The sequence below is a fragment of the Giraffa tippelskirchi genome, chromosome 3 (genome assembly GCF_054371585.1).
Source record: "Giraffa tippelskirchi isolate mGirTip1 chromosome 3, T2T-mGirTip1v1.2.pri, whole genome shotgun sequence".
Lineage (NCBI taxonomy): Eukaryota > Metazoa > Chordata > Mammalia > Artiodactyla > Giraffidae > Giraffa > Giraffa tippelskirchi.
The window spans coordinates 184244867-184258691 of NC_137277.1; the positions used below are offsets into that span (position 1 = coordinate 184244867).

The following is a 13825-nucleotide window of genomic DNA, read 5'->3' on the forward strand; positions in this document are numbered from 1 at the left end:
TATCATCTTAGAAAGTGAAGGGTAGTGAGGAAGACAATCTCGCCATGTTTTGTAGGTGGCTTCATATGAATTGTTTTATGTACTGTATAGGGAAAAAAAATCCATGAAATAAAGTTGTATTATCAGTTGTAAATAATCAATAGATTGGTTCTCTTTCATTCAAATAATGTTCATCGTTTAAAAATCTTGGAAAAACAAATTTACACTCAAATTTCATATGTGCAACTACATTAATATAAGTGAAATCTTGGTAACTGGATAGCTCATTCATTTTTAATTTTTTTTTAAGTGTTATGGAAACATTAAAGACCTTGGTCTGTCAGAGCTTTTCACAAAAACAATACTTTTTTTCACAAAAACAAAACTTTACCAAGTTTCCCCACAGTAATAACCTACATACAGCCATATTCAGTGACTAAATTGTTCTATGCTTTTATTAAGGACTGGAGTTCATTTTGACCATCTAGCTAAACAAAATGAGACAAACAGAGCAATAGAAAAGAAACATTTAACGCTGGGATGCATTTGCAGCCAATGCACAGAGCTGGGGCATTGGCTTACAGAAGAGCATTTAAACACTGCCACACAGCGTCCATCCCTGTGTCCTGCAACCGAGCGACTACAGGGTTCTGCCCTCGGTCGCAAAGTCTGATCACAAGCACTGTCAGGCTCATACGGCTGGTAATTCTGCCAAAACACCAAATAGACTTCAAAAAGGGAAGTATTAAAATCTTGAGAATAGTAGTGTATCCTAGCTAAAATTTCATGAAGCACGTAATTGTGGTTGTGACACGCGATCTTTATGAGAACATATTTACTGTTAGAAAAAAAAAAGTAGAAGCTCTGCCAGAAAGACTTTATATATTGTTTATTAAACTTATTAATGTTTGAACTTTTTATTTTACAAATTTCATAATATTCTCTCATTATCCATGCTAATTTTATGCAACGGTACATAGGACCTAATTCTCTAAAATAAGTGGTTCAAATAAAAGGATATCTGCCTTGGGAATTCCCTGGCTATCTGGTGTTTAGGACTTGTCACATTCACTGCTGAGAACGGGTTCAATTCCTGGCCAGGGAACTAAGATCTCACATGCCTCTAGGCACAGCCAAAAAAAAAAAAAAATTGGCATAAAGCATTTCTTTTGGGCATGCAACATAAATTCAGTATTAACTCACTTTATTTTTCGTTCATTTAAACACTGAAAACCTCTATGGTACGAGAGATGTTAGAGAAAAAAAGTAATACTAACTAGTCTCCTTTTTAACTCATGTTCACTAATTTCAAGTAATACATAGCTGTCCTACTCTATCTAGTCATTTCAACATAAAAGATTACATTAGACCTTCTTCTTTCTCTTCAAGTCTTTAATATCTTCTGCCCCTCCCTCAATCTACCTGTTTCTGAAAAACTAGGCCCCTGTTGCTTGACAATGTTCACATTCATGGTTCCCATAATGTGCCCTAAATCTTCAGCTTTATCTTCCAGAATTCCCCACCACAAACTCTTTGCTTTAGCCATGCTGGTTTATTTTCTGTCCCCAAATTATAAAATGGGCAATTCTGTTTGCAAAATTTTGCTAAGAACTTTGTTCATGTCTGAAATATTCCCAGTACTTCCTGGCAGTCCAGTGGTTAAGACCCCATACCAGTTGTGTGTGTGCGCGCGCGTGTGTGTGTGTGTGTGTTCAGTCCCTGGTTGAAACTTGGGGAACTAGAGAAACTAGGATCCTGTATGCCATGTGGCACAGCCAAAAAAAAACCCAACAACTTCCCTTCCTTTCCTGGGAATTCCCTAGTGGTCCAGTGGTTAGGACATTGTGCTTGCATTGCCATGGGCCTGGGTTTGATCCATTTGGGGAACTAAGATCCCACAAGCTGAAGTGTGGCCAAAGCATATGTATATACATACACGAATGAACAAATAAATACTTCCTCTCCTTTCCCTCTTCCTGCCCTTCAAGATTTATTTGAGAGGCTATTTCATTTGTTTATTCAGTAAACATCAACTGAGTGCTTTCCATGTGCAACATGGTGTCTGGAATATTGGGATATAGTGGAAACAAGCCTGTACTTATGTAATTTATATTCTAGCAGGAAAATGACATATTGCAAAATGAATGAAAACTTTATTACAATTGTGAGAAGGGCTACAAATATGAGGCACAGGAAAACAGGATAACCTATAATAGGGAAAATTAACTGCTCTGGGGTATCAGAAAGGGTTTCTTTCAGACATTTATGGAAAACAATACAGTGATATATTAAATCACACAGAACTTTTAATCCAGAAATCCCACTTTTGAGACTTTATCATATAACATTAAAAGTACCAGTAGTTAAAGTGGCTCAAAGAGTGACCCTGGCTCCTAGTGAAGTTGCAAGCATTGTAATGTATACTATCCTACAAAGCCAGGCTGGTGGATTGAGGAAAGGAAATGAAAGTAATCCAGTGTGTCATGAAGAACTATTCAAGTAGGTGGACTCATCATGAGATGCAGAGAACATTCCAGAGAATTCAGATTTAGGTCCAGTTGCATAATACAAAGTGTCCAGCACATGAAAGCTTGCTATAAGGTCCCAGTGGAAGTCTCCCAGTAAAGTCTTAGTCATTAATAGGGTTTGGTGAAATGGTTGTTGAACATGGGGCAGTGGCCAGTCCTAGCTTCTCTGAGCATAGTTGGCCAAATCGGCTGATGTGTGGTCCTTTACCTATTTGGAGGCAATTTGCTGTATAAGATCTGGTTCTGTTGGTAAAACATCACAGTTGCACTGCTTTGTACCTTGAAATAAAGGTCACTTGTTAGTCTGAGGACAGAATAGATCATCTTTACATAGGGCAAGACAATAGCTGGGTCTTGTGAGATAATACCTGTGATTATGTTATTGTTGAACCAAAGCTGCAAAAACTTGAGTATGGTCAATAAAGGCTGTGAAGGAATTGAGGGAGCAGGACACAGAGTAGATTCCAAGACATGTAATGTTTGAAAAGGAAATCTCTTACAGTATCTATATAGTAGCCTTGTGCATTATTTCTCCTGTTTCTATTCTTGACCTGTTGACATTCTCGTTATTACATTGCCTCTGACCGTGCCTTTACTGAAGTCAGATTCTTTATGTAGGCCTTGTAACATAATCCACAGACATGGATTAGTTATGGTTCCTTTGATGTTCAGCTGAGTATGGCTGAGACAGCTCTTGTGATTCAGGAACAGCACTCTACTGAGCAAAAGTGTGCACTGAAGAGTTCTATTGCTGTGCAGAGTAGAACAGTCCTCAAATGAGCAATAGAGGTGGCCACTAGGCGTGGACACAAGTGTCACATTCTTAGTTAGGCAGAGGCACAGATCAGTCCTTATCTTGTAATGACACCACCAGGAATTATACCTTTCTGGGTTATTGGGAATGACACTGGCAGATACACATCTGGATCTGGGTGCTGTTTGCTTGCTTTTCCTGGCCCTAACCCAAAAGCCAAATAACATGTACAGGAGACTTCTTAACACCTCTTGATGGTGGCTGCAATAGGGCCACGGTGGTCAGCTTCCACGGTGATACTGCAGGTAACATTCTCATGGCAGGAAACAGAGGTGTTAAGTTGCTACATCAAGGGGTGCCTCCTAAATAGCACTGAAGCCTGGTATTTCCATGCCAGAATTACCAATTCAAGAAGCAGTCATCGGGAGGAATAGTAGGAATAACAGCCTAGTTATATGCGGCTCAGTAATCACAGGCAATTAAGGGCGAGCTCACACGGAGGGGTAATGTATGAACCAATCGCAGGAGTTCTTTGGGAGATCCTGGAAGACAGGAGTGTCACATCAGACTGGAGTTTATTGATCTTTGTGTTAACTGCCTTGACTATAGCTAACGGTTCTAAAGCAGTGCTAATAACAGAGATGTCTCATCTCTAAGATAAATGAATATGTCTTCTGTGTCAGGATTACTCAGAGCTCCTTTTTCCTCTTCACAATTCTCACCCTCTAGATGAGCTCCATGGTTGCAAGCTGGTCATACCCTGTCTCTGTCTGAGAGCTAAGCTTACCCACTGAGCTACTACCTCAGGTGTTTTGGAAGTAATTCTTTGAGTAGTGCTGGGGTTTTCATTGCAATCAGCTACTCCAGGTTCTATCCTGGACATGGCTCTGTTGACCTTGAAGCCGTTATTAGGATCCAGTGGAGTAGCTCTGCTCTGCAACTGCTCTGACATTTTTGAAATCTGACTTTGGGTCCAAGGCATAGTTTTTAGTGGTAGAAAAACTGGATACAACATGAATGTCCATGAATAAGGCATAGATTAATTTCTGGTCCTTCTAGACTATGGAATATTAGATAGCTGATTAGAAATAAATTAGATCTATATGGTTTATCTTAAAGGATACTGATTATAAAAGCAAATTTCAAATCAGTTTGTTTAGAAAGAGACCATATTCACAAAAAATAGCATATTGTATTTGAGAGAGTTTGAATATGTTAACATTTTTTCTAAGTTATGGGGAAAAGACTGGGGCCCTCTTTTATAGGATTCCATACTTACAGGAAATGTATTATTAGCTTTTACGTTATAGATCTTTGGATTTCCTTGCTTGTTACAAAATTAGCTGTTATTAAAATTAATGAAAAAATTTAATTTTGGTACTAAATTTTTCTTAACATATCCAATAGCATCTAATGTAATAAACTTTCTATAAATATTTGTGGAAGGAGAGATGGGGTTTAAATATCTTTCATAGGGAGAAAAAGATAACTTTTAAATCATTACTGGTATGATGAAACATTGCAGAACCTCTACACGAGCAGTGGGAGGAAGAGAGACTTGATCAGGTTGGCAAAATAAAACAGGAAAAAGTGGAAAAGGCAGAGTAAAATGAACAATAGGCTCCAATGGAAGAGATAAGGTCAATAATGCAGTTACTCTGATAAATGTAAATAGGTTGAATTTGCCTATTAAATGAAAAAAAAAAAAACTTTAATGTTGGGTGTAAAAACTGACCTAGGTGTTACTCACCTAACCCAGCTAAATGTTGTGCACCTTTCAAACACATAAAACAAACTGAACACTTAACAAAAAGGCTCCTATTCAGGATTCACAAATATCATGAAAATATCTTAGAATACACTCAGCAAGGTAAGTGTAAGATGTGCATGGATAAAAGCTATAAAACTTTAGCGAGTGTACTAGTTTCCTACCGCTTCAGTAACAAATAGCCACAAACTTAGTGTCTTCTTCTTCTTGTCCACTCAGTCGTGCCCTACTCTTTGCGACCCCATGGACTGCAGCCTGCCAGGCTTCCCTGTCCTTCACCATCTCCTGGAGCTTGCTCAAACTCATTCCAGTGAGTCAGCAATGCCATCCCACCGTCTCATCCTCTGTTGTCCTCTTTTCCTCCTGCCTTCATTCTTTCCCAGCAACAGGGTCTTTTCTAATGAGTTGGCTCTTTGCATCAGGTGGCCAAAGTGTTGGAGCTTCAGCAACAGTCCTTCCAATGAATATTCAGGACTGATTTCCTTTAGGATGGACTGGTTTGATCTCCTTGCAGTCCAAGGGACTCTTGTCAAGAGTCTTCTCCAACACCACAGTTCAAAAGCATCAATTCTTCAGTGCTCAGACTTCATTATGGTCCAACTCTCACATCCATACATGACTACTGGAAAAACCATAGCTTTGACTATAGGGACCTTTGTTGGCAATGTCTGCTTTTTAACATACTGTCTAGGCAATCACAGTTTTTCTTCCAAGGAGGAAGCGTCTTTTAATTTCATGGATGCAGTCACCATCTGCAGTGATTTTTGAAGCCCAAGAAAATAAAGTCTTAATAGTGTCTTAACTAACCCCAATTTATTAAGTTCTGTGAGATGGGTCACTGGTCTAAAGTCAAGGTGTCAGCAGGGCTGCCAGTGCATTCTTTCAGGAGACCTAGGGGCAAATCCCCAACATCCTGCTCAGTCAGGTATTGGAGGAATTCAGTTCTGAAATTGTAGGACTAAGAGCTCTGTTTCCTTGGTGCTGTCAGCAGGGAGCCATCCTTAGTTCCCACAGACCTCTCTGAGTCCTTGCAGATATTCCATAACATTTCAGAAGCAGCAGTGAAGGGTGGAATTTTGCTCATGCTTTCAATCTCTCCTCTGATTACATTGGGTTACCCTATATAATGCAGGATGTGATTTTGCATCTTCCCTCCAAAAAGAGTGGCCTTTGTAAAAATCTCACCCTTGACTTGCAAAACAGCTAATAGAACTATTACTACTTCTCCTTACAGAAGTGGTAAATTCATTGGATGAAAACTTATTTTAAGGCAACTGTCATGTTTATTAACAATCTGTGTGTATGTGTGTGTGTGTGTGAGTCACTCAGTCGTGTCTGACTCTGTGACCCCATGAACTGTAGACAGCCAGGCTTCCCTGTCCATGGAATTCTCCAGGCAAGAATACTGGAATGGATTACCATTCCCTTCTCCAGAGGATCTTCCTGACCCAGGGACTGAACCCTGGTCTCCTGTATCACAGGCAGGTTCTTTACCACTTGAGCTACAGGGAAGTCCTTATTATTAACAATTAGTATGTCTAAAATGGTCATCTGAGTTAAATTCATCCATTCCAGTCCATTTTAGTTCGCTGATTCCTAAAATGTTGACATTCACTCTTGCCATCTCCTGTTTGACCACTTTCAATTTGCCTTGATTCATGGACCTAACATTCCAGGTTCCTATGCAATATTGCTCTTTACCGCATCGGACCTTGCTTCCATCACCAGTCACATCCACAACTGGGTGTTGTTTTTGCTTTGGCTCCGTCTCTTCATTCTTTCTGGAGTTATTTATCCACTGATTTCTAGTAGCATATTGGGCACCTACCGACCTGGGGAGTTCATCTTTCAGTGTCCTATCTTTTTGTCTTTTCATACTGTTATGGGGTTCTCAAGGCAAGAATACTGAAGTGGTTTGCTGTTTCCTTCTCCAGTGGACCACATTTTCTCAGAACTCTCCACCATGACCTGTCTGTCTTGGGTGGCCCTACACGGCATGGCTCATAGTTTCACTGAGTTAGACAAGGCTGTGGTCCATGTGATTAGATTGGTTAGTTTTCTGTGATTGTGGTTTTCAGTCTGTCTGCCCTCTGATGGAGAAGGATAAGAGGCTAATGGAAGCCTCCTGATGGGAGACTGACTGAGGGAGAAACTGGGTCTTGTTCTGATGGGCAGGGCCATGCTCAGTAAATCTTTAACCCAATTTTCCACTGATGGGTAGAGTTGTGTTCTTCCTTGCTATTTACCTGGGGCTAATCTATGGTGGAGGTAATGAAGATAATGGCGACCTCCTTCAAAAGATCTCATGCATATACTGCTACACTCCGTGCCCCAACCCTGCAGCAGGCCACCACTGACCCACACCTCTGCTGGAGACTCCTGGACACTCACAGGCAAGTCTGGGTCAGTCTGCTGCACTCAATATGCCAGCAAATTTGGAAAACTCAGCAGTGGCCACAGGACTGGAAAAGGTCAGTTTTCATTCCATCCCTAAGAAAGGCAATGCCAAAGAATGCTCAAACTACCACACAATTGCACTCATCTCACACGCTAGTAAAGTAATGCTCAAAATTCTCCAAGCCAGGCTTCAGCAATACATGAACCGTGAACTTCCAGATGTTCAAGCTGGTTTTAGAAAAGGCAGAGGAACCAGAGATCAAATTGCCAATATCTGCTGGATCATCAAAAAAGCAAGAGAGTTCCAGAAAAATATCTATTTCTGCTTTATTGACTATGCCAAAGCCTTTGACTGTGTGGATCACAATAAACTGCGGAAAATGCTGAAAGAGATGGGAATACCAGACCATCTGACCTGTCTCTTGAGAAACCTGTATGCAGGTCAGGAAGCAACAGTTAGAACTGGACATGGAACAACAGACTGGTTCCAAATAGGAAAAGGAGTACATCAAGGCTGTACATTGTCACCCTGCTTATTTAACTTACATGCAGAGTACATCATGAGAAACGCTGGGCTGGAAGAAACACAAGCTGGAATCAAGATTGCCGAGAGAAATATCAATAACCTCAGATATGCAGATGACACCACCCTTATGGCAGAAAGTGAAGAACTAAAGAGCCTCTTGATGAAGGTGAAAGAGGAGAGTGGAAAAGTTGGCTTAAAGCTCAACGTTCAGAAAACTAAGATCATGGCATCTGGTCCCATCACTTCATGGGAAATAGATGGGGAAACAGTGGAAACAGTGTCAGACTTTATTTTTTTGGGCTCCAAAATCATTGCTGATGGTGATTGCAGCCATGAAATTAAAAGACGCTTACTCCTTGGAAGGAAGGTTATGGCCAACCTAGATAGCATATTTAAAAGCAGAGACATTACTTTGCCAACAAAAGTCCGTCTAGTCAAGGCTATGGTTTTTCCAGTAGTCATGTATGGATGTGAGAGTTGGATGGTGAAGAAAGCTGAGGGCCAAAGAATTGATGCTTTTGAACTGTGGTGTTGGAGAAGACTCTTGAGAGTCCCTTGGACTGCAAGGAGATCCAATCAATCCATCCTAAAAGAGATCAATCCTGGGTGTTCATTGGAAGGTCTGATGTTGAAGCTGAAACTCCAATACTTTGGCCACCTCATGCGAAGGGTTGACTCATTGGAAAAGACCCTAATGCTGGGTAGGATTGGGGGCGGGAGGAGAAGGGGACGACAGAGGATGAGATGGTTGGATGGCCTAACTGACTCGATGGGCATGGGTTTGGGTAGACTCCGAGAGTTGGTGATGGACAGAGAGGCCTGGCGTGCTGCAATTCATGGGGTCGCAAAGAGTCGGACACGACTGAGCGAATGAACTGAACTATGCGTATCTCTGCATTCTGTCTTTACCTTTCTTACTTTTTCTAGCAAAAACACCTTTTCTAAGATAACGCATGCAATGACACGCTTTCTGTGACGTCCCAGGAGGGCGGCCCACCTTCCGGACACGGGTCAGGAGGAAGTGGCCAATAAGGGTCCCGGGAGGCACACTCCGAGCCTGCAGCTTCCCAAAAGAGGAGTCCACGCCCCAGTCAATATCGGCCGGAACAAAGCCCCAGTGACTCGTGTAATCCGCGCGATGCTGCCTCATTTTCTCCCACTTACTGCCGAAAACCCAAACACCTACAGGATGATACCCGGATGGAGCGAAGGCGTACCGGCGCCCTCCTTCCTTGCTTGGGCGCGCATACGCATCCCAGAGGCCTTTGGGCGAGGCGGAGGGTGGGGCTGGGCGGGGAGAGAGGAGAGCGGCAGTTGGACGAGAAGAGCTACGCCCACCACGTAACGTCTCTGCGCACGCGCCGAGCGCCAGCTCCTGGTGTTTCAGACACGCTTGCTGTCGCCCTGTTCAAATCGTGTCAGGACGTCGGACGTGGAAGTGGTGAGGGTTCGTTTTGGGGAAGAACAGTGAAAACCTCTTCGTCTTTAGCTTCTACAGGAAGGCGTGCGTTGGGCCTTTCTCTCACTGAGTGAGGCGTCGACGGCCTGTGGTGGGTCTTCTGGTGACGGGGTGGCTCTGCGAGTACCTCAAGACGTGTGTGTCCCCGGGCCTGTGTGAGCCCCGCGGGTGGGGGAAGGAAGGTGGCCGGGCGGGAAGGCCGGCCGCAGGCGGCGCCACTGCCTAGAGGCCAGGAGGCTAGTTTTCTCCTCGACCCGGGGCCGCCCTCGCGACTCACTTCCGGAACTTAACTTTTTTTTTTTTTGGTTTCTTTCTCGTTTGATTTTAGGAACTGAGTTTCTGGGAAGGGATACTCGTAGGAAAGTTAGCTCCCGGCCGAGATGTCCAGCTACGTGAACGACCTGTGGCCGGGTTCGCCGCCCAAGACCTCGCCCTCGACCTCGCGGTCGGGCCCGTGCAGCCGGCCGTCATCAGCGTCCGGGAGCCGCTCTCCGTCCCGTTCCAGTGTCTCGAGCCGATCTTGGTCGCGGAGCCGCAGCCCGCCCGGGCGGAGGAGCCGCTCCAGGTCTCGCTCCCGAAGGCGCCACCAGAGGAGGTACCGGCGCTACTCGCGCTCCTGCTCACGGAGCCACTCGCGTTCCCGCAGCCGCCGGTACCGGGAGAGGCACTTAGGCTCCACCCGGAGGTCCTACCGGTCCCGCAGCCGCTCCCGCAGCCGCTCCCGCGGCCGCTTGTACTACCGGAGGGCCTACGCCATCGCGCGAGGCCGCCGCTACTACGGCTTCGGCCGCACCGTCTACCCGGAGGAGCGCAGAAGCTGGAGGGGGCGATCCGGGAGCAGGTCGCGGAGCCCAACCCCCTTTCGCTTGAGCGAGAAAGGTGAGTCGTTGGAGAGGCCCTCGGGGAAAGAGGAAGGACCCCAGGGGGTTAATAATTAAAACTCCAGTACGGTTCGCACCCAGTTTTAAAATGGACTGCTTTTCCCCCTGCGGCTTAACATCGGGCGTGTTAAATGGCTCGGTGGAGGGCAGTTCTGGATGGACCAGCTTTCAAGATGCTACTGATTTATTGACCAAGGTTTGATTATTGAGGGATGCTTACTTTTCTAAACAAAAGAGGTAGAATTCTTTTTCCATAAATATATTTTATACGTGGAGATACTGTTTAAATATCTTTATATTACTAGTGTAAAAACATTTTGTGATTTTGAGTTTTTTTGGCGAAATGCTATCGGATGAATGAACATTTTGTGTTTCCTTTTGTAGATCGAATGGAGCTGTTAGAAATAGCCAAAGCCAATGCAGCAAAAGCATTAGGAACAGCCAACTTTGACTTGCCAGCTAGTCTCAGAAGTGTTCCTGTATCTAAAGAAAGAAACCAGGAAACAGCTGTACTGAATAATGGTGCAAAGTCTGAGGTAAGTATTTTAAGTTTATTTTAAGAATAAATTTAATCTTCAAACTTCATCTTTAAACTTAAACTTAATATTAAAATGAATAAGATCTTCAGAAGATCTTCAGAAAGAGCTGATTATCCATTTTTACTTCATTTACCCTAGACTGTTTCTTGAAATGGCTAGCTAAATATAATTTAAAATAACAGACCTGACAATATTAGATAGGGTCTTTCCCATGAAAGTGGGAGCTGCTGCTGCTGCTAAGTCGCTTCAGTCGTGTCCGACTCTGTGCAACCCCATGGACGGCAGCCCACCAGGCACCCCAGTCCCTGGGATTCTCTAGGCAAGAACACTGGAGTGGGTTGCCATTTCCTTCTCCAGTGCATGAAAGTGAAAGTGAAGTCGATCAGTCCTGTCCGACTCTTAGCGACCCCATGGACTGCAGCCTACCAGGCTCCTCCATCTATGGGATTTTCCAGGCAAAAGTACTGGAGTGGGGTGCCATTGCCTTCTCCGGAAAGTGGGAAACTAATGACCTTTATTTTCAATTGACATAATCCTGATTACTTCCATAATTGTAGCTGGTACTTTGGTGATTTCTGTGTAGTTACCAAGTTTTTCTAGCTAGTTTTTTACAGAGTGTCTGTAATTTTCATTTGCAGGGTTATGTTCCCACAGATTCTGTACTCAACATACAGTATAGTTTATCTGCTTTATTTCTGTCTTATAGAAATCATGAATGTGGTCTCCAGACATTGATGAAGAAAGTCTTGGTAATTGATACATGCACAAAAGCATCAGAGGTTAAACTAATTTGAAGTCTGTGTTGACACACTGAAAGCTTAGTTTTCTGTTGGTAGATTCCGATGCATGCTAGAATTTGGGACAAGCACTATTTGGATAAGATACTAAAAACAATTTTTAAATGAAAGTGTACTTTGTAATGGTGGGGCGTCTGATAAAGATGTCCCTTTCATAATATATGCAATATATTCCAGATGTTTTGAGAGATTACAGAAGAAGAGGCCTGCTTCATTTGCAGATAAGTTTATTATAATTCTCCAGAAATGTGCAGCATAAAATGCATAACTTTAAAGGTTTAAGATAATTAGGAATTGATACATTCAGTTAACATAGGAACAATGGGTTATCTCCTGTCATGCAGACCCAGATGTGGGTTTGCCTAAGCCTTAGTGGTGGACAAATAAGAGTTGAGTTGATTTTTCAGGTGATTAGGTACCCAACTGGATGGGCAAATGCCTTAGTTCTTTTGAAACTAGGTATTTTTTGGTATGATTTTATTTTCACAGTTACTTGAATTTACATCAGAGGGATACATACAATACTGCTTTATGGAGAAGAGTGTCTTAGATTATTGAATCAATTCTGTTATGGGAAAAACTTAAGAGAAGTACTGTGTTATTTTAGGATGTTGACTGGTTAGATCAAACTTGATTTGTGTCTCTACAAGTAAATTTATAATACAATTGGACTGCTTTTTATACCTACAAGGGTGTGACTTCTAAAATTTACTTTATTTTACCTGTCTAGCTACCGGACAAGTTAACAGAAGATGGAACAAAAAATGCCAATGAAAAGTCTTATCAGCAAAAAAGCATCGCTTTTAGCTCTAACGTAAGTATATCTAAAGCATTGATCACTCAAAAACTAGATTTGGAATGTATTTCTGTTAGGGGGCTTTTATTTTTGTTGGCTTACTTGTGATGATATGAGGCCTACTAAGCCACTAAATAGAATTTTTAATACTTTTTTTGTGTGGTCCTCACAAGTGACCTGGAGAAGGCAATGGCACCCCACTCCAGTACTCTTGCCTGGAAAATGGACAGAAGAGCCTGATAGGCTGCAGTCCATGGGGTCGCTGAGTCAGACACAACTCAGCGATTTTACTTTCACTTTTCACTTTCATGCATTGGAGAAGGAAATGGCAACCCACTCCAGTGTTCTTGCCTGGAAAATCCCAGGGACGGGGGAGCCTGGTGGGCTGCCGTCTGTGGGGTCGCACAGAGTCAGACACGACTGAAGTGACTTAGCAGCAGCAGCAGAAGTGACCAATAGCTTCCTACTCTAATATGCACATTCTCAGTTTTCAGTGTTTTCCCCTTTTAACTGTTCCCTTTGTCCTTTTTGATTGTTGAAATATTTTAAAATAAAATCTCAGAATATCCTGTGATTAGAATAATCAGCTAAAGGCTTAAAAAAATTTCAAGACTATCTTAATATTTCCTTATTGCAGTATGCCTTGCATGTATCTGATTTCCCCCACTAGTGTCTTGGCTTTACAGTTTGATGGAATCAAGTTGCAAGTGAGGTCCGTGGCTTTGCATTTGGTTGGCGTCTTATTTAACGTATTTTTTAAAATGATATTTTAAATATATAATGTATGTATTTGGGAAGCTGACTTAAGAATTTGTTCTCTTTCAGAATTCTGTAGCAAAGCCTATGCTTCAGAAATCAGCTAAAGCTACTGCTGAAGAGAATTCTTCAGGATCCTCAAAAATAGATAAGAAGAAAAGTCCATATGGACTGTGGATACCTGTCTGAAAAAAGCCAACAGCTAAGGTTGCCTGAAATGCACGTTTTTTGGCAAGTTTGTGTTTCTAGCATTATTCCATTCTTGTGAACTGTTTAATGGTGGTGTTGCAATTACAAATGACAACACAAAAATATGTAAATACTTAAATAATGTTTTAGATTTCTCTTGCAGATGGGAGATAGCACAGATGGACCACAGGTTACACACAGGTGGGATTCTTGTATATTTAAACTTATAAATGTTTTATGTATTATGGATCTCTTATGTAGAAGTGAAATTTTTAGAAGCAAACAGTAATTGAACTGTGTTGTAAATATTTTGTTAATAAATTTGTTTTTATTATTTTAGTCTCTGTTGATTGTGTATATTTTACATAATGGGTTTTTATTTAATGAAGAAGAATGGGGCAGTATCTCCTTGAAAACCTTCCTTCTCCCAGATCCAAACCCATGGATTGATACCAT

At 42.3% G+C, this 13825-nt stretch overlaps 1 protein-coding gene and 1 long non-coding RNA gene across 15 annotated transcripts; one reads left to right on the forward strand and one right to left on the reverse strand.

The window, feature by feature from the left end:
• Positions 1-2110: 2110 nt before the first annotated feature.
• LOC145543825 (uncharacterized) lies at positions 2111-9853 on the reverse strand. The gene is made up of 2 exons (XR_014081079.1): positions 8950-9853; positions 2111-3803 (listed from the first exon to the last, which is right to left on the reverse strand). It is a non-coding gene; the product is annotated as an uncharacterized LOC145543825 (long non-coding RNA).
• RSRP1 (arginine and serine rich protein 1) lies at positions 9305-13706 on the forward strand. 14 transcript variants are annotated; one of them, XR_014081078.1, is made up of 7 exons: positions 9305-9393; positions 9740-10290; positions 10677-10828; positions 11538-11580; positions 11806-12442; positions 13250-13411; positions 13533-13706. XR_014081078.1 is itself a non-coding variant. In XM_081586673.1 (6 exons), exons 2-5 carry the CDS (start codon positions 9792-9794, stop codon positions 13367-13369), a joined length of 855 nt encoding a protein of 284 aa, XP_081442799.1. In that variant the 5' UTR covers positions 9305-9502; positions 9740-9791; the 3' UTR covers positions 13370-13411; positions 13533-13706. The 14 variants fall into 14 exon arrangements, 5 of the variants coding, with proteins under 5 accessions (XP_081442799.1, XP_081442794.1, XP_081442796.1 ...); XR_014081071.1 differs by having other exon boundaries at positions 9305-9502; positions 13250-13706; XR_014081077.1 differs by lacking the exon at positions 11538-11580 and having other exon boundaries at positions 9305-9502.
• The last annotated feature ends 119 nt before the right edge of the window (positions 13707-13825 follow it).